This window comes from Eulemur rufifrons, chromosome 13, assembly GCF_041146395.1.
Source record: "Eulemur rufifrons isolate Redbay chromosome 13, OSU_ERuf_1, whole genome shotgun sequence".
NCBI lineage: Eukaryota > Metazoa > Chordata > Mammalia > Primates > Lemuridae > Eulemur > Eulemur rufifrons.
In genome coordinates, this window is record NC_090995.1 from 10052073 (window position 1) to 10078764 (window position 26692).

General features: G+C 46.2%; 1 protein-coding gene across 1 annotated transcript in view; it reads left to right on the forward strand.

Annotated features, from left to right (window-relative positions):
- The window catches only part of FAM13A (family with sequence similarity 13 member A), a 190173-nt gene extending 169781 nt beyond the window's left edge, over positions 1 to 20392 (forward strand). Inside the window, exons 15-24 of the mRNA XM_069485346.1 lie at positions 3482 to 3695; positions 4635 to 4773; positions 5466 to 5547; positions 6351 to 6571; positions 7192 to 7275; positions 11309 to 11404; positions 12805 to 12888; positions 16921 to 17117; positions 17712 to 17813; positions 19951 to 20392. Of these exons, the coding sequence (XP_069341447.1) occupies positions 3482 to 3695; positions 4635 to 4773; positions 5466 to 5547; positions 6351 to 6571; positions 7192 to 7275; positions 11309 to 11404; positions 12805 to 12888; positions 16921 to 17117; positions 17712 to 17813; positions 19951 to 20077 (1346 nt within the window). The 3' untranslated portion in view covers positions 20078 to 20392. The remainder of the gene's footprint in view (positions 1 to 3481; positions 3696 to 4634; positions 4774 to 5465; positions 5548 to 6350; positions 6572 to 7191; positions 7276 to 11308; positions 11405 to 12804; positions 12889 to 16920; positions 17118 to 17711; positions 17814 to 19950) is intronic.
- Positions 20393 to 26692: the final 6300 nt, after the last annotated feature.

Below are 26692 nucleotides of genomic sequence, written 5' to 3' on the forward strand. Positions count from 1 at the left end.
GAGAGTGGCTGTGTCCCAATGACCACATTAGCATTACTCAGGCATACATTTCCTCTTCCTACAGTGAATTTCCTTTTTTCCATGTGTACTATATTGTATGAACTAGAACTCCCCCAGGACCTATTCTTTTTTATTACTTAGGTAGCAAGCATACAGCTTTTATCTCTGTTATTTGTGACCTGCTGTGATGTCAGCTGACCAGGTGGATTAATTTTTAATAGAGAGACATGTCATACTCATGTCCAGAGTTCATTGTGACTAGACACACGACTAAAAGCAAAATCCGTGTACCCAAGGAATTTGGGTCTACAGTGAAAATGCACTTATTTTATCTAGTGGTTTAGGAAGAGAGTCCCATGTGAAGCCTCACATCCTTTCTGTTTTCCCTTTGAATAATTTTCTCGCAATATTCTCTTGTCTCTTTCCTTGCTCTAGAATTACAGGTTAAAATATTTTTTCAAACTAGCAATTGGGAATGGTCAGTGAATACATCCTCAAAATTGGCTCTCTAGGCAGGTACTGCAATTGGGCATATTACACACCACACTGTTCTTATGTAGCTCTTTCTTGTTTTTCTAGTTGAGTGCCAGCTATCAGAACATGAGACAGCCTTGTATTTTTAGATCATTTCAAACTCGAACGGGAGAATAGTTGACTTTATTGATTGTTTAGTTATGTTGAACTATGTATCACATGTCATTTTAGAACTCTTTTGAGTAGGAGCCTTAAATGATAAGCCTGTATAGAGTATCAGGAAAGAGACAAAAAGAAGAGAGAAATCATGTAAGTATTTCATGTTGCCTAAGTGAAAACCTTTTCAATGCTCTTCTGCCTGCAGGCTAATGATGAAACATTCCTTTTTATTTTGTGAAAGCTAAAATTCATAATGATTTTACATTTCTCATTTTTAAATAGGTGAATTCATTTGATCTAACTATGTGCTTTAAGAGAAAATGTCACCTGTAAGCTAGAATTTCTTCAGCAGTATTTACTATATACTGTTGGTGATACTCGAAAAAGGACACATTTGATCTTTCTGTCCATTTGTGAAGTGATTGGTCAGGAATGGAGCCACAAAACAAGAAAACAAGAAAACTGACGGATGGCCTTGTGTTAGCCACAGAGCACCAAATAACAACAATTCATTTCCACGATTAGTAGTTTATAGTGATTTCAATATCCCAGTTTCTCTTTTAGTGGAGACACGTTTGGTTCATGGGCACAGACACACTCTTTTAGTAAAATTTTTTATGCAAAGAGACCATATGGTTGCAAACCAAAGATTAGTTGTAACATTTTAAAAGAAATAGTCTACTAGATTCAGACAAATTGAAGGGCTTCAGCATGTAAGGTAACACCTTCTCGAGCTAAATTTTAATGAGTAGAAGTGTCAGATTAACCAGCACACCCATATGCCAAGATCAACATCAGACCTCGTCTTGCCAAAGCCCTCTGTCCTGCCTGCCCTCCCCGTTGTTTTGTTCCCATTGCCGCAATTTGGCAGGTTATTGCCTCCCGCATTACTGTGCAAGCCACCTTAACCCTTTCCCTGGCTCAGTTAATTTTAGTACTTGCAGAAAATTCCTGCTGTCTTATGTAATCCCATGGAAGAGAAGATGAAGCCTGGTCACTTTAATAGTTCCGTTTTCTACAACTGAACACTACATTTTTTTGTTTTTGTTTTTGTTTTTGTTTTCTAGGAGTTACTTTCCACCTACTCCCTCCTTACCTCACCTCTCGGTCCACTTTTTATTCTCGTATGTTGCCAGCTCTGAGCTGCTCTTGCCTGAGCCCCACCGCTTAGGAGGAGCAGACTGATAGTGTTAGCACAAATGATGAAACACCTCCTGTTCGTCTCCAGCTGTAGCCAAGTCTATCTACCAGCACGTTCTCTGCCACTTTTTGAGCCTCATTAGATAAGAATCTGTCTTTAACACTGCTTTCATTTTTTCAAAATATTTATATTATCGTCTGTGTTCCCAAATAACTTGGTTCTCTTGAAATTTTGAGATCCTGTGAGCCTCATTCCATATGAGGCTAATTTTTTTTTTTAAATTAATGTGCTCCTCTTGTCTATTAGACTATGGGGTCTGCAGAAATCTCAGACAGGTGTCGCTGTTGTAGAAGCACTTGGCACATTGTAAATGGAAGCACATATCTGGAAGTCAGGAGACTTTGCTTCTAGTCCCCGCTCTTGGGGTGTCAGTTTCTTCCTTGTCTGTCCACCTGTTGGGTTGGATCGGTGGTCCTCAAACCCGGCTACACGTTAGCATGGCTTGGACAGCTCTTACAGGGGGAGCACACTGGGCCCTCACCTAAATAATCTGTTTACTTGGGTGGTGTGAGGGATCTCTGCTGTTGGTCATTTAAATCTCCCCTTGTGACTCTGATGTGCTGTCAAGGCTGAGAAGTCACAAGATGGAATGACGTATGAAGTCACCCTCAGCCCTAACATTCTGCAGTTCCAGTGTGGTCTTTTTAGATAGAAGGCTGAATAAGCACTTAAGATAATTTTGTGCATCTTATAGTATGATAGTGGAAGAAGCAACGGTTGACGATTCAAACTCTAGGAATCCCAGAATTTAAGATCATGGCCAAATTCCAGCCTTGTGTAATCATGGTGTAATCCACAATTGGATTTAAAGCATAACTTTTTTTTTTTTAATGCAAAGTATTACAAATGAAACACCCTATATCATTTGAGATCCATCTTTAAAATCTTTTAGATGGGATTTTTTAATATGGGAAGGTATGTACAGAGGTGAGTCTTGCAGCAAGTAGATTTAAACATCGCCCCCTTTTCTCCCAAAATGACAGGTCAGGATTTTGTGCTGAATTTGTTTTTCTCTTACAGATCGTCTAAAATAATTTGTACAGACTAGTCCTTCGTAAGGCATTCTTTTTTCTCTTGGCTAATGTATGTAGCATCTCACTCTAACTGTAGTCTTGAGCGGCTTCTGAAGTTGCAGGTGCAAAGCGTGCTAATCCCAGCGCACTAAGCAGAAGCACACACAACAGCTTACCCGATGACCCAAAAGAAACCTGTAAACTCCTGACTAAATAGGCTCTCACAAGATCGATGTGATTCCTTAGCCTGAATCCTTAGTTGCTTTTAAGGATGAATATTCATGATACCAAACCTCTCCCTCCCTGACACACTTGCTTTTATTTTCAGTAATGTCCTCACGTTCCTCACGTGGAAAAGTCATTGTCACTCATCTGCTGGGCTCACGACCTTCAAGGCTGTTCCTCAGGGCAGTCCTAGGAAATTCCCTGTGAAAGCAAGTGAGAATGGAGAGGAAAAGTAGACGAGGGCTGTCAGCTGTGTTGGTGATTTCAGCTGAGGCACAGTGTCCCCGGTGTGGACCTTAGCTCTAAAGTGGGAAGCCATTCGGTGGGCAGCTCCCTAAAGCATTCGGGACACCTGGGGACCAGGTGTGCTTTAAAGAACACTTGTGACCTCTGACCCCTTCCTTTCCAGAGCCCATCCCCGCTTTGTCCTCCTGGCACAGGGGGAGCGTCGACCCTGACGAAGCCCGCCTGTCCCCGCAGGCCGGGCGGCTGATCCGTCAGCTGCTGGACGGGGACAGCGACCCCATCCTGTCCCCTGGCTTCTACACCTACGGGCAGAGTCGGCAATACCTGGACGACACGGAAGTGCCTCCTTCGCCCCCAAACTCCCATTCTTTCATGAGGTGTGTTCCCTGTTGCTGGTGAGAAAATGCCGTCCCCACAGCGTCAGAAAAGACAGGGATGGCGCTGATGGCCATTGAGTTTTTAAAAACGAAGTCGTGGGTCCGAGGAGAAACCTGTGAGATTCCCGGTCCCGGTACACAGGCCGTGTTGCAGTTGTTCACGTGCACTGCGGCCCAGCCGCGGTCTCGTGCGTCGAATTTTCTCAGCACCCTCTTCCCAACGCTCTGTCGAATTTAACGTTCAGGCCCAAAGCAAAGGCAGACATTCAGCCCTGCCTTCGCTAGTTGTAAACGTGGGCTAGAGAAGGTCAGACGTACTTAACAGGTGGGACCTGGAGAGCTCAAAGTGGCAAAATGAATCTGGCAACTTCTTTTATTCAAGAGGGCGGAGGCTGTTTTGTCCTCCTCCCTCCCCTCCTCCCTCCCCCCTCCTCCTCCCTCCTCCTCCCCCTCTTCCTCCTCCCCCTCCCCCTTCCTCCTCCCCCTCCCCCTTCCTCCTCCCCCTCCCCTCTCTTCCTCCTCCCCCTCCCCTTCCTCCCCCTCCTCCCCCTCTTCCTCCTCCCCCCCTTCCTCCTCCCCCTCTTCCTCCTCCCCCTCTTCCTCCTCCCCCTCTTCCTCCTTCCCCCTCTTCCTCCTTCCCCCTCTTCCTCCCCCTCCTCTTCTTCCCTCCCCCTCCCTCCTCCTCCCCCTCCCCTTCCTCCCCCCCCTCCCCTTCCTCCCCCTCCCTCCTCCTCTCTCCTCCTCCTCCCCCCTCTTCCTCCCCCATCCCCTTCCTCCCCCATCCCCTTCCTCCCCCTCCCTCCTCCCTCCTCCTGCCTCCTCCTCCTCCTCCGTCCTCCTCCTCCTCCTCCCCGCCCCCCACACCCCCGGCCCCCACAGCCGCTCCCAGCAGGCGGTGACCGCTCGTGGGGCGGCTGACCCAGGTCATGTCCCTCGCAGGCGGCGAAGCTCCTCCCTGGGTTCCTACGACGACGAGCAAGAGGACCTGACGCCTGCCCAGCTCACGCGCAGGATTCAGAGCCTCAAGAAGAAGATCCGGAAGTTCGAGGACAGATTCGAAGAGGAGCGGAAGTACAGGGTGAGTGTCCCTCCCGCCACCCTCCTCTCCGCCTGCCCCGAAGGAGAGTTCTAGGGAATCTCAAAGCAAAAGGGCAGAAAAAACTGAACAGCAAACCCGGATGAACGGCACTCATCGTGCGTTAGCATTTGTGCCCTTCTTGCCCAAGTGCATTCTTGCAAGTGAATCCGAAGTTTAAGTCTACATTGTATAAATTTATCAGTGAGCAAGAATGGAAAAAAATTGTCAAATGAAATCTTTAGTCTTGCCGAAACTTTATTCAGCATTATCTCCCACAATTTCATCAGTACTGAGCTCACTCTACCCTCAGCTGTATCCCTAGTGTTGCCCACAAGAGTGGCAGAAAGGCATTGTTCATGGTGGTTGCGGTGCAAACCATTATCCCCTCCTCTGCTTTCCAGTCCGTTAGCCCAACAGGCTGGACTCTGCAAATAGTGGAAACATGGACCTCCCAGGAGTTCCTGATCGTAAAAATCCGGCATTTTGCCTCTGAGGAATTCTGTGAAAGTATCAAAAATAACCATATTAAAGAAGGATAGTGAATTACACTTACGACATGTGTACCATCGATCATGGTTCCTTATTCTGATAGGACTCAACTTTTCCTTCCTATTTAAAACAAAAATGATCAAACGCTTCTTTTTATCCCTGCCCCAGCTGCAAAACGTTGACTCTAGACTTCCTTTTCTCAGCCTTCCCACAGCGACAAAGCGGCCAATCCAGACGTTCTGAAGTGGACAAACGACCTTGCCAAATTCCGAAAACAACTGAAAGGTGGGTGAAGTTCTACCGCTGCGGCGTGGCTTCTACACAACCAGAATCCGTCACCTCCCTCGTGCCGGTGCCACTGCTACGGTGTCCCCGCTTCCTTGCAGACGCTTCCCGTGTTCTCAGTAATTCAGGGCGGCCACTTCCCCGTGTCTCCCTATGGTCTCAGTCAGAGGGCAGCTAGATCAGCTCAGGCGCAAATTCTGCAGCATTTCTTCATTTTCCTAAATCACTAGTAGAAGAGTGGTTTCAAGTCAACACGTCTTAAGCACCTGTTGAATCCAAGGCTTCGTTTGCTAGTGTGTTAGGAGCAAACATACAGACACAGAGATGAATCTGAAAAGGGTTTGGCCCTGTCCCTCAAAGAGCTTGCTGTCCCTTAAGAGATAGAGTTATAGAAACAACTAAATAGAATACAAAATAAAAATAATTTCAAACTGAGGCATGTAGGTCATATAGGAAAACCCGGCCAGTGGTTAGGCATTAGATTAGTAAATACCTTTAAGAACTTAGGGAACAATTATGGAAAAAGCATTTGCCACACTCTGAGAACAACACACAGAGCATGGATGGTAGACAGCCTGAGCTTTCTCAGGAGTTAGGGTCAGGGAGACATTCCACATAATCCAGGAAGACGTTATCAGTATCTCGGGTTTTACATAATTTACTCGGGGATTTCTTCTGATACTGTAATGAGATACTCTCTGACAAATGACAGGACTGAGCAGTTACTGACACCACAGGAAAGCAATTTGTGCTCAGCAGACATCAATTCTCATATACCTGTACCCCCAAATCTTCTCTGCTAGAGTCAAAACTCAAGATATCGGAAGAGGACCTAACTCCCAGGATGCGGCAGCGAAGCAACACACTCCCCAAGAGTTTTGGTTCCCAACTCGAGAAGGAAGATGAGAAGAAGCAAGAGCTGGCAGACAAAGTGACAAAGCCTAGCATCGAAGCCACGCTAGAGTCGATCCAGAGGAAGCTCCAGGAGAAGCGAGCAGAGTCCAGCCGTCCTGAGGACATTAAGGTGCGATGGTTCCGTGACATCCCCAAGGAACTGCTGGTCCTAAGCCTTTGCAGTCCACACGGTAGAAATACGGGCACGCTGCCCACTCCCCCATGGGCAGGTGATGCCTTTGTAAACCTGCCGCACTCCCACGTGTCTGGAGAGGCAGATGAAATAATTGCAGTGTGTCAGCTATGGGTACTTTGGTTTTTGACTACAGATTGAAAGCAGAAAACTCTAGTGTTTTATATTTATATTGCAGAATGAACATGTTAATAGCTGGTTTGGTGACACTCTGAGGTAGAAGAGTTACAGGCAAACCTTGGGGACTCTGTAACTGTGGTCATTGCTTGGGCCATCGGGCTAAGCCCCATGTGCCTGACAGCCCTGCCCACCTCACTGTGGAGCATGCCTTTGCAGCTGCGTGGGGATCCAGGAGTTACGGAGGTTCTGCGGTGTTGCCATGTTGCTAGCAAGGGCTCGGGAAGAGTTCATGCCTAAGTGAACGTTGATAGAGCTAGAGGGGCTGTTGCAAGAGGATTCTGTTTGACATGCTTTGGTAGATTTGTTTAAATACAGAAGTCGGAGTATTCACAGATGTTTTCCTTCTCTGTCACTTCTCTGTCCCTGTGTTTATATAGGATATGACCAAAGACCAAATTGCCAATGAGAAAGTGGCCCTGCAGAAAGCCCTGTTATATTACGAGAGCGTTCACGGCCGGCCGGTATGTGACGTACTGAATTTTCTGATCAGGGTCGATTATGTGGCTTTATAAACAGATTTTCTGTGTTCAGTATCTTGCAAATAGGGTTCTCTAATGTTCGCTTTCTTTACTGTTAGAATTTAAGGCCGGGCGCGGTGGCTCACGCCTGTAATCCTAGCACTCTGGGAGGCCGAGGTGGGCGGATCGTTTGAGCTCAGGAGTTCGAGACCAGCCTGAGCAAGAGCGAGACCCCATCTCTACTAAAAATAGAAAGAAATTATATGGACAGCTAAAAATATATATAGAAAAAATTAGCCGGGCATGGTGGTGCATGCCTGTAGTCCCAGCTACTCGGGAGGCTGAGACAGCAGGATCCCTTGAGCTCAGGAGTTTGAGGTTGCTGTGAGCTAGGCTGACGCCACGGCACTCACTCTAGCCTGGGCAACAGAGTGAGACTCTGTCTCAAAAAAAAAAAAAAAAAAAAAAAAAGAATTTAAAGGAGGTGACTATATATTTACACAATGACTAAGCTTTCGGAAGGCTTAGCTGATTCAGAGTTCTAGTATCTAGTAGACTCTGAACTTCATTGAGCTCCTGCGAAAAATTAGTTTGCACCTAAAATTTAGTCCTTAGTGTACTGCTTCGAGGGGGGAAAGGTCAGGGGGTTGGAGCATAAGGTGCACAGAGCCCTGGGGTGAGCATAATAGGCTTCTGCTGTCTTCCTCCAGGAATTTGTAATCAGACACCCTGCTCGTCAGTTACTTTTAATAACCTTCTGCTCAGAATGTTATCAAAAACACAAAAAAATTCTTAAAAGAAGGTGTAAGGAAGCGTTTAGGTTTACAGGTGAATTTTTATATAGCCAAAACCAAAGATCTCTTTTCCACTCTCAGCCGTAGCTATATGATGGATATGGTCTTTTCATCTAAAATATGTTCTTTTAAATAAAGAAGGATTCTGGGCATTGCTCACCTAGCGGTGACCCTAATCCTCAGCCTCTAGCACAAGACCCGATACATGACAGGTGCCCAGTAACTATCTGTAGAAAGCATCCTCCATGGCACTGTGGTGTTGAAAAGTACCAAGTTTAAACTTAAAAAAAAAAATAATAAAATACTGATACCGATGATGATTGATTTTGCTGGCCTGTCCCTGCAGTGGAAAAATACTGACACTCTGGGATAACGTTCATGTTTTAGCCAAGTCTTGTATTAGATTTTTTTAAAGGCATCAAACCAAATAGTAAATGCTCTGGAGTTTCACATTGTGAAACATTGTCCTTCTCGACTGGAGTATCCAGAACTTGCAGAGGGAGAACGAAACTTCTTTTAACAGAGATAAACCCCTTCTCCACAGTAGGCAACATATTTAATGGATACATCTTGTATTGAAAAAATTATTTCATGTGTTCCAGTCCTAAATTTTGTCCTTTTATGTGCGACATTGTACAAGTCACTTTGTTTCCATTCCTCAGGCTTATTTGTTGCTATCATTGAACTTTTGTTAAATTACAGATTGGGCATCCCAAATCGTAAGTGCTCCAGTGAGCATTTCCTTTGAGCATCACGTCAGCACTCAAAAGGTTTCAGATTTTTAAGCATTCCCGATTTTCAGATTTGAGCTGCTCAACCTGTATAGCATAAGTACAGAAAAGAGCCCCCATTATAAATATATGTCTGGATGAAATTTCAAAAAGTAAACAAACTCAAGTCACCAGCACCCAGATCAAAAAACAAAATGTTGCCACTTCTCTGGAAGCTGGAAGCCCTCCTCACGTTCCTTCCGGAAGTGACTCTTAGTCCCACCTAGGAAAACCACCATCTTGACTTCTAACACTGTAGATTTGTTTTCTTATTTTTGACCTTTATTTAAGTGGAATCTTACAGTATGTATTTTTGTGTGTCTGCCTTATTTTACCCGGCTTTGTTACTGTGAGATCCATCTGTGATGTTACATACAGCTGTGGTTCATCCGTCCTCATTGCTGTGTAGCATTTGCGGAACATGCCTTATCTATTCTGTTGTTGACGGGCATGCGGGTGGCTTCCAGTCTGGGGCCATCATGAGTGGCACTGCCATGAACATTCTTTGGTGAACGTAAGGCCACATTTGTTTGGTATATACTTAAGAGTGGAACTGATGAGTCCTAAGTGCAGCTTTAATGGATACTACCAAATAGTTTTCCAAAATGTTCCACCCTTAGCAGCAGTGAGAGAGAGTTCCGGTGGTTCAACATTATTGCAGACACTTGACGTTGTCTTCTCATTTTAGCCATTGTAGTAGTTATGTAGTGGTAACTTACACCTGTGGTTGGGTCCTCGGTTGTCTTCATATAAAATAATTTGAGTTCCCTTCCAATTCTGACAGTCATTTTTAATGAAATACCAACTTTAAAACTCCTTTTAAATTAGCTGGGCATGGTGGTGCATGCCTGTAGTCCCAGCTACTCGGGAGGCTGAGGCAGTAGGATCGCTTGAGCCCAGGAGTTTGAGGTTGCTGTGATCTAGGCTGACACCACGGCACTCACTCTAGCCTGGGCAACAAAGCAAAACTCTGACTCAAAAAAACAAAACAAAACAAAAAAACCTCCTTTTAGTACGGTCGATAGTAGAAGCAGGAAAATGCCAATTGCCCTTTAGTATTGTGATAATGGAAGAGATAGAAATAAAAGGTTATTATCATTATTGGTAATGATAGAACAGAAATCCACAAAATGTTTTGCATGATGGCAGTGTGCTATCCTAACTTGTGAAGTTTATCTAAAGTGTTTCACTGTTGGTCACTTTACAACAGGCCCATACAAAAGGCAACAAAGGATAATCCATTTATACGTAATCCAGAGCTGTCTTTGACATTGAAGGCCCAAAATACCCATAGGAGGAATGGCCAAAGCCAACAGTACTTGCCCTTCCTTACCTCTAAGATACTCTTGCCTTACGATATGTGGAATGGTAATAGAACACAGAAGACAAATGGTGAACTCAAAACAAAGATAGTCCACTCGTTCCCCATTTACATAACCAAAGGAAATGTCTGCATACCTGTGAATTGGGCACACCTATTTATGTTTGAAATATTCACTCATTTCACAAATGCTTCTGGATATTTCCATTATGTCAGGCACTGAAATAGTTACTATACAAAAACATAAACCTGTGCTCTCAAGAGGCTACGATCTAAAGAGGAGAGAGATGTGTCAACACATAGTTCCTATGGAGCGTAAAGGTGTTTATGAAGTTACAGGGTACACACAGAGTGTGGTGGTGACACAAATAAGTACGTCCCCAGAATGGGGGGTGTTGGAAGAAGTCTGCACGGAGAGCTGGCTCTTGATCTGGCATCTGCCGAACAAAGGAGCACAGAGGAAGCCGTTTCAGGGCAGAGGGAGTTAGACAAGGAGGTGTGAGATGACCTAGTGTATTTCTAGAGCTTGAGGTATGATGGGGAGGAGAAAAGCGGCAAGTAGATGACAAGGGACTTGCCATACTAGACCAGGGAGTTGAGCTTGACTTCTCCCCACTGCTTGGAGAATCGGTCCTCTAACTCTTTTTGAGCCCTGTGCCAGATTTTAGGAATACACAGATAAATCAATTCATGGATTTTTCATCAAATGTTCCTTGAATACCTGTTTGCCAGAATCTTATTTTTAAAAACACAACAATTTCATGGGGGAGAAAGACAAGGAAATACAAGAACTTGATTACAGAACTGCGTGATAAGTATTCTAATAGAAATGCACATTTTCTCCTCTCCTGGACCCAGAAAATGGTAATCTGGAAACCCCGAACCTTGAGTTTTAAGCAGAGATCTAAGAGTGACCATCGTTGTGATTTAGAAAAAGTCATATTCCAATTAGGCAGTTTCCACTGACCATCGGCTGAAGTAGGTATTTTAAATATTTACCGAATAAATAATATAACCAGTTTGAGTAAGTTTTGTGAGACAGGTAAGACTGAAGTTGCGTCATCTGGAGCAGAAGGGCTGCAAGCACGCTGGCACAGCTGGTGGCCTGATCCCGGGAGCAGGCGCTCAGCTCTCTTGTCCTGGTGTTGCAGGTCACGAAGAACGAACGTCAGGTTATGAAGCCACTGTACGACAGGTACCGGCTGGTGAAGCAGATCCTGTCCCGAGCCAACACCATACCCATCATTGTGAGTACAGCGCCTATCGCCTTGAGTGGGCCCTGGATGGATCAACAGCTTCCTCATTAAAGAACAGACTTTAATAGCTGAATCAGTCATTAATATCCATGACCCACAAGCTTGAGGAATGAAAACTTTATCAGAAACTTGCCACAAATGAGCAAATCTAAAGCTGATAGAATTTCTTCCCTTTTGGGAGACATGCTTTGGCTGTATACATCCATCTGACCTGCGCTGGCCGGGGACAGGGCCCCAAGGGGACAGAGGCCGTGCCTGCTCCAGGCCTCTCCACCCCAGAGAGAGCCTCTCTGGCCCCAGGTCCTCTGTTGGTCTCTCCCCACGCGAGTGGGGGGGGTGGAGGGGATAACTCCCTTGGGAGTCGCATCCAGGGAAAAATCCTCTAAGGAACCCAAGAGACAGGCAGGCCTCTCTTCTTAAAGGGTGTGGGAACGTCTAGGGAGGGAGGCTGATAATTGGGAAGTTGCTGTCAGTGGCCACCGTCCGTGGACATAGCTACTCTTGGCCCCTGGAATTTGACTTTGTCAAGAGCAAGGAGCAGCTCTTGCCTTCAGTTACGGGAAAGCCTTTTGGCCTGGCCCCCTGTCTTGGTGTCCACCCTGGTGTGTGACAGGTGGCAATGCCTGTGTCCGTCTCTCGGGGAAACTTTGCCTCTGGTTCAGCACTGTCATCTCAGCTGGCTTTTGGCCTTTCTAATGAGCAGACGCTACCTCCCTTTGCTGTCGCGGTTGAGATGCACATTCCTTTTAGCTGCGGCTCCTGTCTGGCCCTGCCTTAAATCTCCCAGCCTATTTCTAGGCCCGCCGAGGACGTGGCCTCTAGCAGTGCACTTGTCTGAATGCAGAAGGGAAGGTCTATGGACCCGAGGCAGGTGTATGTGAAGAAAGCTACTCTTCGGAAATTTCTTGCAGAATAGATTGAACTAACAAATAAAGGGATTAAATCAAAGAAATCATTTTCGTTTTCTAGTTAGGAAACCTTAGTGTCCCTAACTGGGATCAGGATACTACAGAGAAGGCAGATGACCCTGGTATTGCTTTTGGAGTTAACGTCACTCTCCTCAGTTTGTCAGGGCCAAAGCCTTCCTGTAGCTTCCGTGCCTGGGGAGGGAGGGGGCGTTTCTCCCCGGGTGTTGTCAACACAGGCCTGTGCTCTGCTGGCTCCACCATGTCCTCCGGGTTTGTGTGTGTGGGCTCGGAGGGGAAGCTCCACCTTAGAAAACAACTTCTGCTGTTTCAGGCTCTCCTGGGAGTGTCTGGCCAGGAGGGGTTAGAGTATGAGAGTATGAAGTTAAAAGACGGTTATAAACACGGATGAGTTCAGAGGAGCCCAGAGCTGGGGGGAAGGGGACAGAGTTCGGAATGTAACCTCCTCGTTAACACCTGTCTCAGGGCTCCCCCTCCAGCAAGCGGAGAAGCCCTTTGCTGCAGCCAATCATCGAGGGCGAAACTGCCTCCTTCTTCAAGGAGATAAAGGTGAGGACCTCTGACTGCTAACTGGCTGCTAAATCTGCTCACTTCCTGCCTCCTCCCTCTCTCCCCCTCTCTCCCGTGAACGGAAAGGGCTTGGGATCCGGCCCTTCCGGGAGGCTTCTTGTAGATTCCCTAAAAATCAGCAGCTGCACATGACCAGTTTTGAACGGTCCCCTTTTGTTTATGTCATAGGCCAGCTGGTTGCCTTCGTTTGACTTCCCTCTCTTTCTTGTTTTGTTTCGTTTTTGCTTTATTTTCAGGGATGGTTATTTTGTTTGATTTTGTTTCCCACACTGTTTTTTGTTTGGTTTTTGTTTTCTCTATATTGCAAAATCTGGAATTAGCTCATTGGACCAACTTTAAAAAAAAAAAAAAAAACCTCAAATCAAAACTAACAAAGTATCTGTAACATGCAATGAAAAACTGTAATTTTAAAGACAAATACCTCAGTAGTCTTTGGCAGATCTGTGGCGCAGTTTCACCCATTCTTCCCTCCTCGTGGCTTTGCCCTGGCACATTTAGTCCTCAGGGCTAACTTTCTAATCTGTTCTTACTCTGCCACTATAGTGCTCTGACCAGCAGTCACTAGAATATGTGCCCTGATTTTTCTTCCAGTAGTAATTACGGATTTTGTACAGATAATCCTTGTCATCAGTGGCTACTTTTGCTAGAACAGGGGGTGTAATCTGTGCCCACAGATCAGTGTGTCTCTGCGGGGCCCTAGTTGGCCGGTACTAGGTTCAGCCTCTCTCACATTTTTGTTTCTAGAAGAGTAAAACAAACTAGACTGCCTCTATGGGACTCTAGAGATAAAAAATCAAAGGCAAACATTTTTTATTGTTTTGTTTTTTTTTTTTAAGCAGTTCTTTAGTTCCAAGGTGGGAATTAAACCCAAAGCAGACGTGAGTTTTAAGAGTTTCACTTCATATGTTTCTGTGACAGTTTCAAGCCCGAGTGTCATTTATTTACTGTAGTTAGGAATGATTATTTCCGAATATAGGGGCTTCTCTGCTGAGAGACGCCAATTGAGAAACTCCATTTTCTTGCTTGAGGTAAGGTGCACACGCTGCAGAGTCTTATTTACTCTATTCCTTTTCTTACCTTTGGGGATCTCACATGCTTCATATAATTTTAAGGTATTAGGCAATGACTGTGTTCACTGTTCGGATTATTTTTAATAGAACTTGTTTTACGGAAATGCTCTAAACGTGGTATTGGGAAATTTGTGCCAGTATGCTATGGTATGTCTTAAAAAATTAGAGCTGTTTTCTTACAGTAGGCCTTGATGTTGGTGATCTAGCTGGTAATTTCACACAAGAATCAAGCCATCATAATTGAAGAAATTTGGGTAATTGTGTGTATAGAAAATTAGCACGTTTCTCTTAGCAGCATGCAATAAAACTGTTACTGGATAAAATGAATTCTTGAACACATCTAAAATATGACAATAATTGCATCCCCAAATGAATTGAAGATATCCTAACGGTGCTCTTTTTAGAAGAGGACATTGTTCCCATTATCCTTTAGCTTAATTTTTTTTTTTTTTCCACAAGTATATTTTGGCTGTGGTGTGTCTACTGGCCCACGTAATGGTCAAAATTTCAGATAACTTTGCAGCGATTACATTGCTTTCGTAAACAATGCTGCCCTTTGATTCATTTTGTTCCAACTGGCTGGGCTTACTGGGATGTATTTGGACTGTACTAATTTTTGGCATTTCTGATACAACTTAGAATTGGGTGTGTGTGCAGATAAGAAGATTGTATCTTAGTGGTTTCTTTAAAACTCACCCCTTGTTTGAAATGCTTATGGGAGGGGACCAGCCGTGTCTGAAAGAGACCCCGCTCAAGTTCTGAAGCCCTGGATCTTCCAACCCAAAGACACCTAGAGAGGATCTCGTCAGTTCTCCTATCTGACATAAGAATCTTCTGTAAAACTTCTCTGACGGGATAGAGACACTCTCCCTAGGAAGATATTGCATCCTCGGGCTTGAAGAGAGTAAGGTTGCTCATGACATGGGCTGAGGCTCAATGATAGCTAAAAGCTTACTTTATGTTGTTTTATAATTATCTTTTTAAGTTATAAAATACAACATAATTATATAATGTGCAATTTTAGAATATATGTTGGATAAATATAAAATATCACAACAACAATAATTGTAATTATAACATTGATAGCTATTATCAGCTTATTACATTCTATCCAGTGGGCTCAGGTCTGCCCCCTGGAGCAGCGTGGAACGAGGCCCCGCCCACCACCACCACCCACCCGTGTGAAAATCTCTTCTCCAAGTTCTTACCGTTGCTCTGCTGAATGCACACACACCAGTGTGTGTCCCTCTTAGAACTGACACCCAGAACTGGACACTATTCTCCATGTGGTTTAACCACGACAGTGAACTAAAGCCTAGTCTTTATCTTGACCTGGGCAGCTGAGGCCTTTCCATTTCTCCAGCGTCTCGCCTGTGCAGCTGTCGGTGTGTTGTGAGGTCTCTTTAGCGGCCGTAGGGCAGACGTCCCAACCTCAGCACCGCGGGCACTGGGGCCCGATCACTGTCGTGGGGCGCTGTCCTGTGCTTGGTGGGATGCTCCCCATCACCCCTGGCCTCCCCCAGGTGACGGTGATGGATGCCGGTCGTGTGCCCCCACCACCCCTCCCCAGTTGCAACAAGCAAAACTGTTGCTGTCATTGCCGACGTCCCCTAGGGGACAGACCCACCCCAGGGGAGAACTGCTCGCGGCCCTGTCTCGTGGTTGCCTCACGCTCTGCTGTGGCCTGGTGCAGCCCCCAGCTTCTTCTTCATAACCTAATGACAGGACCTTGAATTTTTCCAATTTGTTACTTTTTACACTTCTGCTTCAGCCTTATGAAATGATTAAGTCTAGAGTTTGTGTTCTGGCATTACCCGCTATCCCTCCCCACTTCGCATCTGCACATTTTGTGAATGTCCCTTTGGTGTCTTTGTCCCATTGACTCATTAATACTGAGTGAGGCAGGGTCAGGCGAGGACCTGCCCTGGCCTCCCATGAGCTTCAGGTCAACCCCGGGTCCTCTGCAGCCGTGGGCAGCCCGCTTTCCTCTCAGCCGTCTGCCCACCTGGTTCTTTATTGAAACCTGATATTGTATCAATTCTATCCAGAAAGGAAAAATAGTTTCCGTGATTTGCTCTGAAGGAGCCAGCGCTCGCCCGCTGGTCCCTGATCCTTTCCCAGCGCTCGTGGGCAGTGTCGAGTCCGTCCGGATCCACGGCACTTACAGCGGGGGTCTTATGGAAAGATGTATTTTTGCTATTGCTCTTTCTTCCCATGATTTTCAAAGGTTACTGAGAGTAATTCTGTTAGGTTTATCTCGCTAACATTGAGTGCTCACTGTGTGCAAGGCACATTTTCACAGTTTTAAGTGACCTCAGGACTTCAGGATACAAACTTAGGTGGTGGCAACTGGGGACAGCTGCAACAGCTGCGGCTCCCCCATGTGTGACAGTGACTAGGCCGGCGGTGGGGCTTCACAGGGCTCTCTGGGGTCCACGGTCCGCTCTCGCTACCGATCGAACTCTGATCTCTGCTCTTAAACAGAATGGCTCTATGGTTTGATTTCGGAAAATGTTCAGAACCTAATAAAAAATATCTTCCGAGATGCACAAGTAGAATCCTTTATAGCCCTGACTCCCAGTGGAGGATTTTGTCCTGTACCGTCACAGTGCTGGAAATGTTTAGATTCTTTCGGTTCATTTGATTTAGGGTATAAATTACAATGATTGTTCCATCCTATCCTTGGCCTTGACCACTGTTAATCACTCTGTACTTGCTTTTCTAATAGTTTTATAGTCTGTTTTTCCTATTGAGTTTAGTGTTTGTTATTAAATGTGTATATACGTTCAATAATATACGTACCCCATATCCATAGGGGTTGCTCAATGTAGAGAAGAAACTACATCGTGTCTGGATACTTCAATGATTTTGAGAGGATACTTGTAATGAAAGAGTGTCCCACAAAGTGACCAGATTTTTACTGGGGTTTCTGTACCTCCAGGAAGAAGAGGAGGGGTCGGAAGACGACAGCAACACGAAGCCGGACTTCACGGTCACTCTGAAAATGGACTTCAGTGCACGGTGCTTTCTGGACCAATTTGAAGACGATGCTGACGGGTTTATTTCCCCAATGGATGACAAAATACCGTCAAAATGCAGCCAGGACACGGGGCTCTCGAATCTCCACGCTGCCTCAGTGTAGGTCATTTTGGTTGTGGCGTTGAAATGTTTGAGTGAAAAAACTTTGTTAAATACCACTTAGCCTTTGTATTTAAAAAAAAAATTGGCTCACAAAACACAAGTAGACTACCCTGGGGAGGGTGTCTGTATGGATAAAACAGTGTTCTTTGTTGTTTTTTTTTTTTTTTTTTTTTTTAATTGTGGCTCAGCTTTTTTATATGCTTCACCCACGTAATGTGAGGGAACTCTGGAGATCGTGCAGAAACAACCAGAAGGTCTCTCTATAAACGGCGTTGGGTGGCGCTCCGTGTGCCACGGCCCGTCGTTTAACACACGCTGAGCACAGATGCCATTTCCGTCCTCCAGAGAAAAACACGACAGAGTGCCATGGGGCTGCACGAGGCCCGGGAATTCCTAAGTAGCAGAAGCCCCTAGAAGCTGCGTCTTTTGCTGCACGCTGGGCTTCCAGGACGTGCAGGACATCGGCTCCTGCTGACCGCGTGCCCTCGGCAGCTCTTCACTTACTCGCCTCCCCCTGTCAGCTTGCACGTTCGCTCCATCACAACAATGCAGACCTGACTTACTCTTCGTGACATTTTTCCTCTTCCTTAGACCTGAACTCTTGGAACACCTGCAGGAAATGAGAGAAGAAAAGAAAAGGATTCGAAAGAAACTTCGTGATTTTGAGGACAGTTTTTTCAGACAGAACGGAAGGTAGTGCATGTGTTTCCCTCCCCGCCTTCCCCACTGCAGAAGGAGCCCCCTCCGCAGGGCCTCCGCGGCAGCCTCCCTGGGACCGGTCCTGGGCTCGTGCCCAGGGACCCAGCCCTTCAAGGCTGACAGCGAGATGACGACATTGGTGTGGACCTCCAGGCAGAAATGCTGACATTTACCAAACCTGTCACATCCAATTCTCATCTCAAACAAGCAGCCTGAAGCTGTTTCCAGCTTCAGATGACACTAGAGTTTGTTTCCCCTAAGAAACTAGAGGAAGAAACAAGGAAAAGGAGGCTGTAAGTCTTACTGATTTTTAAGTTCATTTTAAAAAACAAAGGTGATGGTTGCCGAGTTTGAAGGAAAAATATATATGAGAAGCAGTAAGTCCACTGGTTGATATGTTACCTCTCTCCAGTGAGTTTTAAGGCGTAATTTTGTCATTTTCATATAACATTATGCTGAGAAACAATCTTTCATGTTTACAAGTGACTGCACACGGAACGTCCTGCTTAAAATCACAGCGTGAGCCCAAGGATAGAACCAGGAATAGATTTGCATTGCTTACATTGCAGTTAGGTTTTATCATTTTCCATTGGTTTTATTTTAATCCAAATTACTTAAATTGTGTAAATATCATTTCTCTTGATTCCCCTTTTACACTTCTTAAAAGTTAAAGAAGAAATATAAAAGCACCACAAAAATTAACTTTGGCATTTAAAATATATTTCAGTTCAATTAATACATAGATTTACTTTTAGGATCTCTGATTTGGATGTATCTTATAATGACTTTCCCAAGATTTATACATTTTTATACCCAAATATTTGTTTTTCATTCCCCACACATTTGCAGGATATTGGGAAAATAATAGATTAAATAACTCCCCAAATAATAATAATACCCAAAGACAAATGAGGATTAATGTTTTATTGTGTTTCCTCCAACCTTTTTTCGAAGCATATTTTTGGTTTGTCTGTTTATCCTTTCTTGTGTTATTATCCTCACGTTATTTACAGACACCCTACATATGAGGAACTAACTCGGTACCATCCTGTAACCCACACAAGTTTTAAGAAAGTGTAAGTGGTGGAAACTGACCTGTAGGGGACATTGAGGTATCCTAAGATCTGGCTCCAGTGTGATGTCTCTCCCAGAGTGCAGTGGGGAGCGGGTGGCAGCTGTTCTGATCCCCAGGCACCTGTGCCCTGCCCTGCTGAGAAGCCACTAGAATGCTTTCCTCTAGGAAAACGAGAGAGGGTATGAACAAAATCAGTTTATTTTTATTTTTAGCTCATTGAACAAAATTAAGCCCCAGGCTATCTCCTTTGCCCACATTTACTCTTTAATAATAAGGAGAGGAAGACTGTGTTTGAATGTTCGCCACATGCATTGCCCAGGGACAGGGGAGGCGGCCCCACAGTGGTGGGGCAGTCACTCTGCAGGGAGCCCGATCCCCGGTCCTGGTTGCATCGTGTGTGGAATAGGGATGATAGCGCCCTCTCCTCAAGGTGTCCTACGCTTACGTTAGATCATGAATACAAAGTACTTAGCACAGGGCTTGGCCCATGACCAGCTCTCCATTAATACTTATGCATGTAAATATTATGCATATAAGATTACTCAGTAGACTATAAAGGCTTATTAGTATCACATGATCCAACTGCTGAATTCTAAAACTAATTTTATAATAAGTAGGAGTAATTAACTGTTTTTGAAAAACCTGTGAATTGTGGGTGTACCAAACGCTAATTAGAAATTTAACAGTTCATTAAATGAAATACCTAAGGATGAGAAAACATGAAGTATGAGTAAAGGATTTCAGAGTATGGGAACTCTTCCTGTGAATTCATACTTAACAGCAGAGAGAAATTTTCTGCATTTCTTAGTCTTCCATGTCATTCTGTAAGACGCCAGATTAAGTCTATAAAAACTCAGTCACCTGGTGCCTTCGGGGAAAGAGCTTTTCTGGCTTGTCCGACTCCCGCTCCAGTCCTGCCCCCAAGTGCCCCGTGGCAGCCCTGATGCTGCAGGTGGACACACTGCAGTTTCCACGCTGATAACGTGCCGGATGCACAGCATCATCTAGGAGAGGCAAAAAGTGATCCTTAGCCCCCTTTTCTTCTGTTTCCCTCAGAAACGTCCAGAAGGAAGACCGCGCTCCCATGGCTGAGGAGTACAGCGCATACAAGCACATCAAGGCCAAACTGCGGCTGCTGGAGGTGCTCATCAGCAAGGGGGCCGGCGACCCCACGTCCGCGTGAGGACCGGCCAGGCGACCGTCCCCGGGGCGAGGGGCCGTCGGGATCGCCCCCGCGTCCTGCCTTGGGCGCCGGCTGCACACAAGGCGACGTGGCGGCCGAGGACGTGTGTGAGGGGGAGTCGGACTGCTGCGCGCCCGGGAGCGAGAGCTTGGCTGACACTACCAGGGGGATCACTACATGGCCACCTCCGCAGAGAACGGGCGCTGCCCTCCCCGGGTCACCGAGAACCACGAGAACATTCTCTGGGTCACTGTGAGCAGAACACGCTCCGGACGCCGCAGAGCGAACGTGCTGCGGGACCCGGCGCAGTGGGGACGCGCGTTCTCGTGACCTTCTTCGCCCAGGCCGCGCCCTTCCCCGCCGTGACGCGCTGTCCCCTCCGGCCACCCCTCCGCGGTGTGTGTCTTCACGGCTCCCTCCGCTCCTAGACGGTTTCCGTCCCCGGCCAGGAGGCGTCTGCAGAGGACGGAGGGAGGGTCGCAGCGGCCCTGTGGATGCTGGTTTTGAAGTCAGGTGCTGGGGAAGAGCCCGAGATTCCTTCCTGGACACTGACCGCAGTCGCCAGTCTCCGCTTGTGACATCGGACGCGCCCGGCAGCCTGTCCCCGGCACCAGCCCAAGTGTAGAGGATCGCGGGGGACAGCAAGCCCGTGTCCTCGGGCTCCTCAGTACCACCAGGTTTAATTTAAAAAGCAATTCCGCACTAAAACCCCCAGCCCGATGGGTGAATGGAGCGCTCAGAGCTCCGCCCCAGGCAGACTAAGTCACACCGTATCCAAGATTATGCATAAAAAGAAAAAATGACGGTGCGTGGCCAATGACGATGATTATTTTTTCAAAGGCTCTGGCACAAAGCTGTCTATATTAGACATTTTGGAGGGACCAGGGAATGTAAGACACCAAATCGCTCATCTCTTCCTTGTGCTTGATGTCACTTTGTGATGTGTTGTCACTTCTTCCCATTCTGTCCGCACCGAGGAAGGTGGGCTCCGAGCCAGACCTGCAGGACGAGCGGTGAGCAGCGACGCCCTCCGCCGAGTTGGGAGAGTTTCCTTCCTAGAGGGCACGTTTCTGTTTCCATGAAAAAGAGAATCTGACCAGTCAGTTTAGAAACTGGCTGGTCAGGCTGGAGTGACAGCCGCGGTTCCTGTTGCTCAGGGAGGCAGCAGCTGCCTCCGTCCGTTGACAATTGTTCAAGTCGGGGGTGGGGGAAGGATGCCTTTACGTTTGCTCTTAAAAATAATCCCATAGAAGCATGAGCCACGTGTTGAAAGTCCCCGGCTTTAATCCACACCCTTTAAAGACGGTACATAATCCCACAGATGTACATAAGAGTATAGTTTGGAATTCTTTGCTCTACTGTTTACATTGCAGATGGCTATAATTTCAAGGAGATTATAAATAAAATGATGCACTTTAGGACATTTTCTATTTTTGAAAACTGAACATCAATCATTCACATGACCAAAAATTGTGTTTTTTTAAAAGAAATACATGTCTGGTCTGTCTTTTTAAAATAATTGTTCTCTTCCATAAGCTATGCTACAAATCAAATCATTACCAGTTAACTGTTAAAGCACATCTGTTTAAGAATATTCTTTTGGAAAAATATGCTACAGAGTTTTTTTTTTTTAAAGCTCCATATAAATAAGAAGCTACTAAACGTTTTGAAATCCGTTGTTTCTGCCAAAGGTAAATTAAAAAGATTTATTCAGGAATCTCCATCCAAATTTATCTGATCCAATAAAAGAAAACACCAAGTTATAGTAAAATAAATTTCGTATGGAATTTCATGGTTTCCTTTGTAATTTATAATCTATTCTTCATGGGACGGAGCCCAAATGAAGCGGGGGGAGCCCTGTTTACACCACATCCTACTGGAAGACGTGTCAGTGGGTTCCGGCTCTGCCGAGGCGAATGCGTTTCCCTGGCAACCATGTGTGCAGCCCGGATGTCGAGACGCTAGAGGCAGCAGCAGCTTAATTGGCTTCACACAGACAGATGCTCCGGACTGGGGTTTTTTTCCTTTGCTCTCGTGGGAATGTGTGTGTTTATTAGTACATGCCAACGAGATCAATGTCAGGGGTTATTTAATAACAGCAATAAGTAAAGGTAAAGCATAAATAAACTTGATCTGTGATAAGAATTAGAGATGCCAGAAGCTTGTAATTTTCATAAGCATATGCTTTTATCGTGTTCATTCTGGAGTACATGTTGAAATGGGTGTTTATATTATGGTATCATTACTGCATTTCATCTTTGAATCATTTAGGTTGCAGTTCACTTTCTAAGACATGTAAGTACAAGGGTTGGGATAAAGGCCTGCTTAGAAGTTTTTCATGACAGCAGTTTGTCCTGTGCTGGTAGAAGAAGAAAGCTGGCACAATCTTGGTGATCTTCCAACTCAGGGAAATTTCCATTAAAGACCAAATCAAATTTCAAACTGGCATCCTAGTGTTTTTTTTTTAATTGCCAGTTGGAATGCATTGAGAGCTTTTAGATAAAATTTCTTCCCTTTGGTTGCCAATTTGAAGTCAAAAGATTATCATCTGTTGCCAGGGCGAGCTCCGTACATCAGCGTGATTTTTGCTTTGTCTCGTTCTGATGCAATCTTGCCTCGTGCAGTGTGTGCCTGCTCCCAAGTGTGACATTTCTAGCCCAGGACAAATGCCTCAGGGCCACGCTTGTGTCATAAATACTGTATTAAGATGTCCTGAGGCCAGCAGTCTTGGATCCTCGGAGGGCTGAGCATTTGTGAATGTGGCTGAGCTGGGAATTCCTTCTAAGGTGAATATTTAGGTTTGTTGGCAGAGTACAGGGATGGGCGTGATTGCTAATTAAGTTTGTTCTATCTCGGGGTTACCTGGTTCTTAGGAGACAGAATTGGGCCTGGTATCCAGAACTGATCACAGATTTACACAGAAAATCAAATTTTGAAGTTTGCTGGTTAATTTTTTCTTTTTTTTTAGAGGACATTTTTAACCTGATGATTGAGATGCCGTTTTCTTCAGGGTGACACCTTCCTGCTTTTGATGGTATATATAATACAGATAGTTAAACACCACAGACTATTCCCTGCTTTGGGAAGGCTGGTTGTGGTCCAGATTCTGTTTCGCTATCAAGAGGGACTCTTCCCGACACGCTGCTTCCTGCGTTGTTTTGCCCAGCTGGGGAGAGGGGGTTTCCACACCCAGATCAACGCCTTGTGATGTCCTTTTTCAGGACCCATTGGTTACATCAGGGGGGAGGGACAAGCAGATACTAAAACGTCAAAGCAGTGTTTCCTCTGAAGGCCACGTGTTGGCAGAGCCCAGAATGTGCTTTCCTTCCCTTCATTAATTCCTTCTGTTGTTTCCCCCACTTGACCTTCAAAACGCACTTAAGAGTCTATTTTGTTAAGAGACTGGGTAAACATTTTCTAATTTTTATATTCAAATTGTGTACACTGGCACTATTTCAAATAGTAGCCAAGGCGACACCCTTCAAACAAGAGTAATATATAGGTGTATGGCTGGCCCCGCGCTGTGACACTGGCCACCTTCCCAAGCAAAGATCTGTGTCCTCTACCATGATCCTTCATGACACATGTATGTATACGGGCTGGGGCCAGAATTACAGATTGACACCGATACATATATGAAATCCAAGTCTATGTACATTTACAACTCCTTGCTACCACGCTGCAATTATGTCTCTAGAGGATGTCACTTTACCTGGAATCAGGCCAGCTGTGATCATGCATGTGGCTCAAGAAAGAGGTTCGGCAGATCGAAATCTCCATCTGAAAAACACACACAGTCACGAAAATCTCCGGAAACGCATAACGTTATAGTGAATGATTTGGGCCCAGAGCAATGTTTACATGACATGTAAGCGGAAAGCATTAGAAATTGCCATTGTTCTTTTTTTTTAAATGCAAATTGAATGAAAAACATTATGTACATTTTGGTACATGATTGTATTTTGTATAAACTTAAAAATAAAATATTTTTAACTGTGGAAGATTCTGAAATTGTTGACATCGTCACCGGGACCATGTGACTGACCTGTCCCTGAGGGTCTGACCTTTCCCTTCTTTAGGGAGCCTGGTGGCTCCCTGGGGCCCCTCTGGAGCCTCCTGAGGGTCAGGTTTCTGCGCTGGCTCCAGGACGGGCACCGGGAGGTGACGTGTGTCCACGCGGCAGCTATTAATAGAAGCACAACTTGTGCTCTGTACACCGCACCTTTGAGACACCTCGAAGACAGAGCTCGCAGAGTGTAGAAACGAAGGCATTAGAGCCAATTTTTTTAAAAAACTAAGTACATTTCCAAAGTCTAACGAGGCCATCATAGGTAAATACAATCTCCATTTACTATTCTGAAATGAGCGAGGCCATCAGAAAGGGGTACTTTGGAGGAAAGGCGCATGTCAGGTGTGCGAGGTGGGCGACTCACCGTGGGCTGCGTGTCGCGGCTGCAGAGTGGGGCGGCGGGAACACGGCGCCTCCAGGAAGACATGCAGGTGTCCCTCACACGGTGTGGGTTCCAAACACTCTAAGCAACAAAAGCAAGCATTGAAAATATACTAAACCTGAAAATTAAGGCTTGGAGCAAGGACCTCGTCCTAGTGTTGAAACCAGGAGCCAACCGCAGAGTACAAAGACGCAGCCCTAGGCTAATTCAAGGCCATTCTGCCAAAACTGAAGCTCACCCTGTAGAGTTTTTGTAACCCGGGGCTCAGAGTCCTAACATGGGGGCAGAAGTGGCAGTGACCCTCCGTTTGCTTCAATATTTTGATGTTGCCTCTTTTGAGGAATCAGAAAGTCCTGCAAACTCCAGTCCACTCGGGCGCTACAGCGTGGTGCAAAGCCCGTTTGTGCCCCGAGTCCCACCGCAGTGTTTTTGCTTCTAGTCCCCGTAACAGCTTGCAGGCCTGTGGCCACCTGCGTGGGAACTGCAGGGTGGGGACCACACACGGGCCGGGGCGGGCGGGGGAGGAGAGGCCGTCTCTCCCTGGGGGCCTCCTCTTTACCTCCCTCTTCCAGAAGTGGATTCTGGGTCTCCTAAGACAAAATGTGTCACAATCATCCCTGAGCTGGGGCCGCTCGCCACGTATGTAACACGGCATTTCATACGAGCCAACACTCAACCCAAACGCTGTTTCAGAATCCTGGCAGGCGCACAGATGGGGTTCAGCAGCAACTGGGGTTCTCTCACTTTTCCCCTCCAGCACCAAGGCTCACACCACAGGGTGTTGCCCAGCGGGGGGCAGGCGGTGGGGGACGTGGCCCAACGCAAAACGCAGCAGGAACCAAGCCTCTGATACCACAAAGATCCCAGTTGGGCCCATGTGTGTATAAATCATCTGTGACTATGAATTCTGAAATTCCTAATCTTTCAAATGTTTGCTTTTTTTTTTTCTTTAATTTCTTTAAAGCAATTCAGAGATGTGCAGAAATCCTCATGTCATTACATCTGGTTCTGCAGCTCTGAGTGCTTCCTGGGGAGACACTGTGATCTTCTATCACTTGCTTTTAAAGAATTTTAAATTATCCTCTGGGAGGCCGAGGCGGGTGGATTGCTCAAGGTCAGGAGTTCGAGACCAGCCTGAGCGAGACCCCGTCTCTACTAAAATTAGAAAGACATTATATGGACAACTAAAAATCTATATAGAAAAAATTAGCCGGGCATGGTGGCGCATGCCTGTAGTCCCAGCTACTCGGGAGGCTGAGGCAGTAGGATCGCTTAAGCCCAGGAGTCTGAGGTTGCTGTGAGCTAGGCTGACGCCACGGCACTCACTCTAGCCTGGGCAACAAAGTGAGACTCTGTCTCAACAAAAAAAAAAAAAAAAAAAAAAAAAAAAAAAAATTTTAAATTATGGGAGAAGATTATTCAAAGGGAGGGGAAGGGAGAGACTGAAGGACATACTCCTCCCCAGCAGCAGAGGGCGCCTCTCCAACCCGGATGCGCATGCGACCGTGGAGACGCGTGCGCATCGGGTCGCTCCTCGCGGTGGCGCGGCTCAGCTGCAGGGCGGGCCTGACTTCCCGCGTTCCCGACAAGCTGCCGCCGCTGCCATCGGCTGGTCTAGACCCCACTTTAGACAGAGTACAGACTACACCCCGGATGTCCGCGGAGACGAGCAGCTCTGCCAGCAAACCCGAACCCTGGGTTGGCAGAGACCCGCACACTCGCCATCACCCGTGGCGGCCGACGCTGCTTCACGCCCGAGGACCACACTGCGGACGGTGGCCCAGCCGCACAGTCGGGGTGACCTCCCCTCCTAAAGCCTCCCTTTCTTTGTCGGAAAAATGGCACCCGCCTCACCAGGTTGCTATGGAAATCCATCTGCGTGACTATAACGTGATCACACAGTGAATCCGCAGTGGATGCTGCTGAGGGAGGATGCCGTGACCGGCACTGACAAAGATTCTTCTTACTTTCAAGTCCAGCAACACATTTGAATCCCTGCAAAGCAGGAACTGTCTTTCCTGTACCATGTCCCCGCCATCACACTCCGATTCCGTTTGCACGAGTCAGAAACTGACCACGCCGTCAGCACTTTAGGCACCAGGTGGCGTTATCAGGGGGAGCAAGATTCCGTGGAACATTCTCCCATTGTCTCGGGGAAATGGTC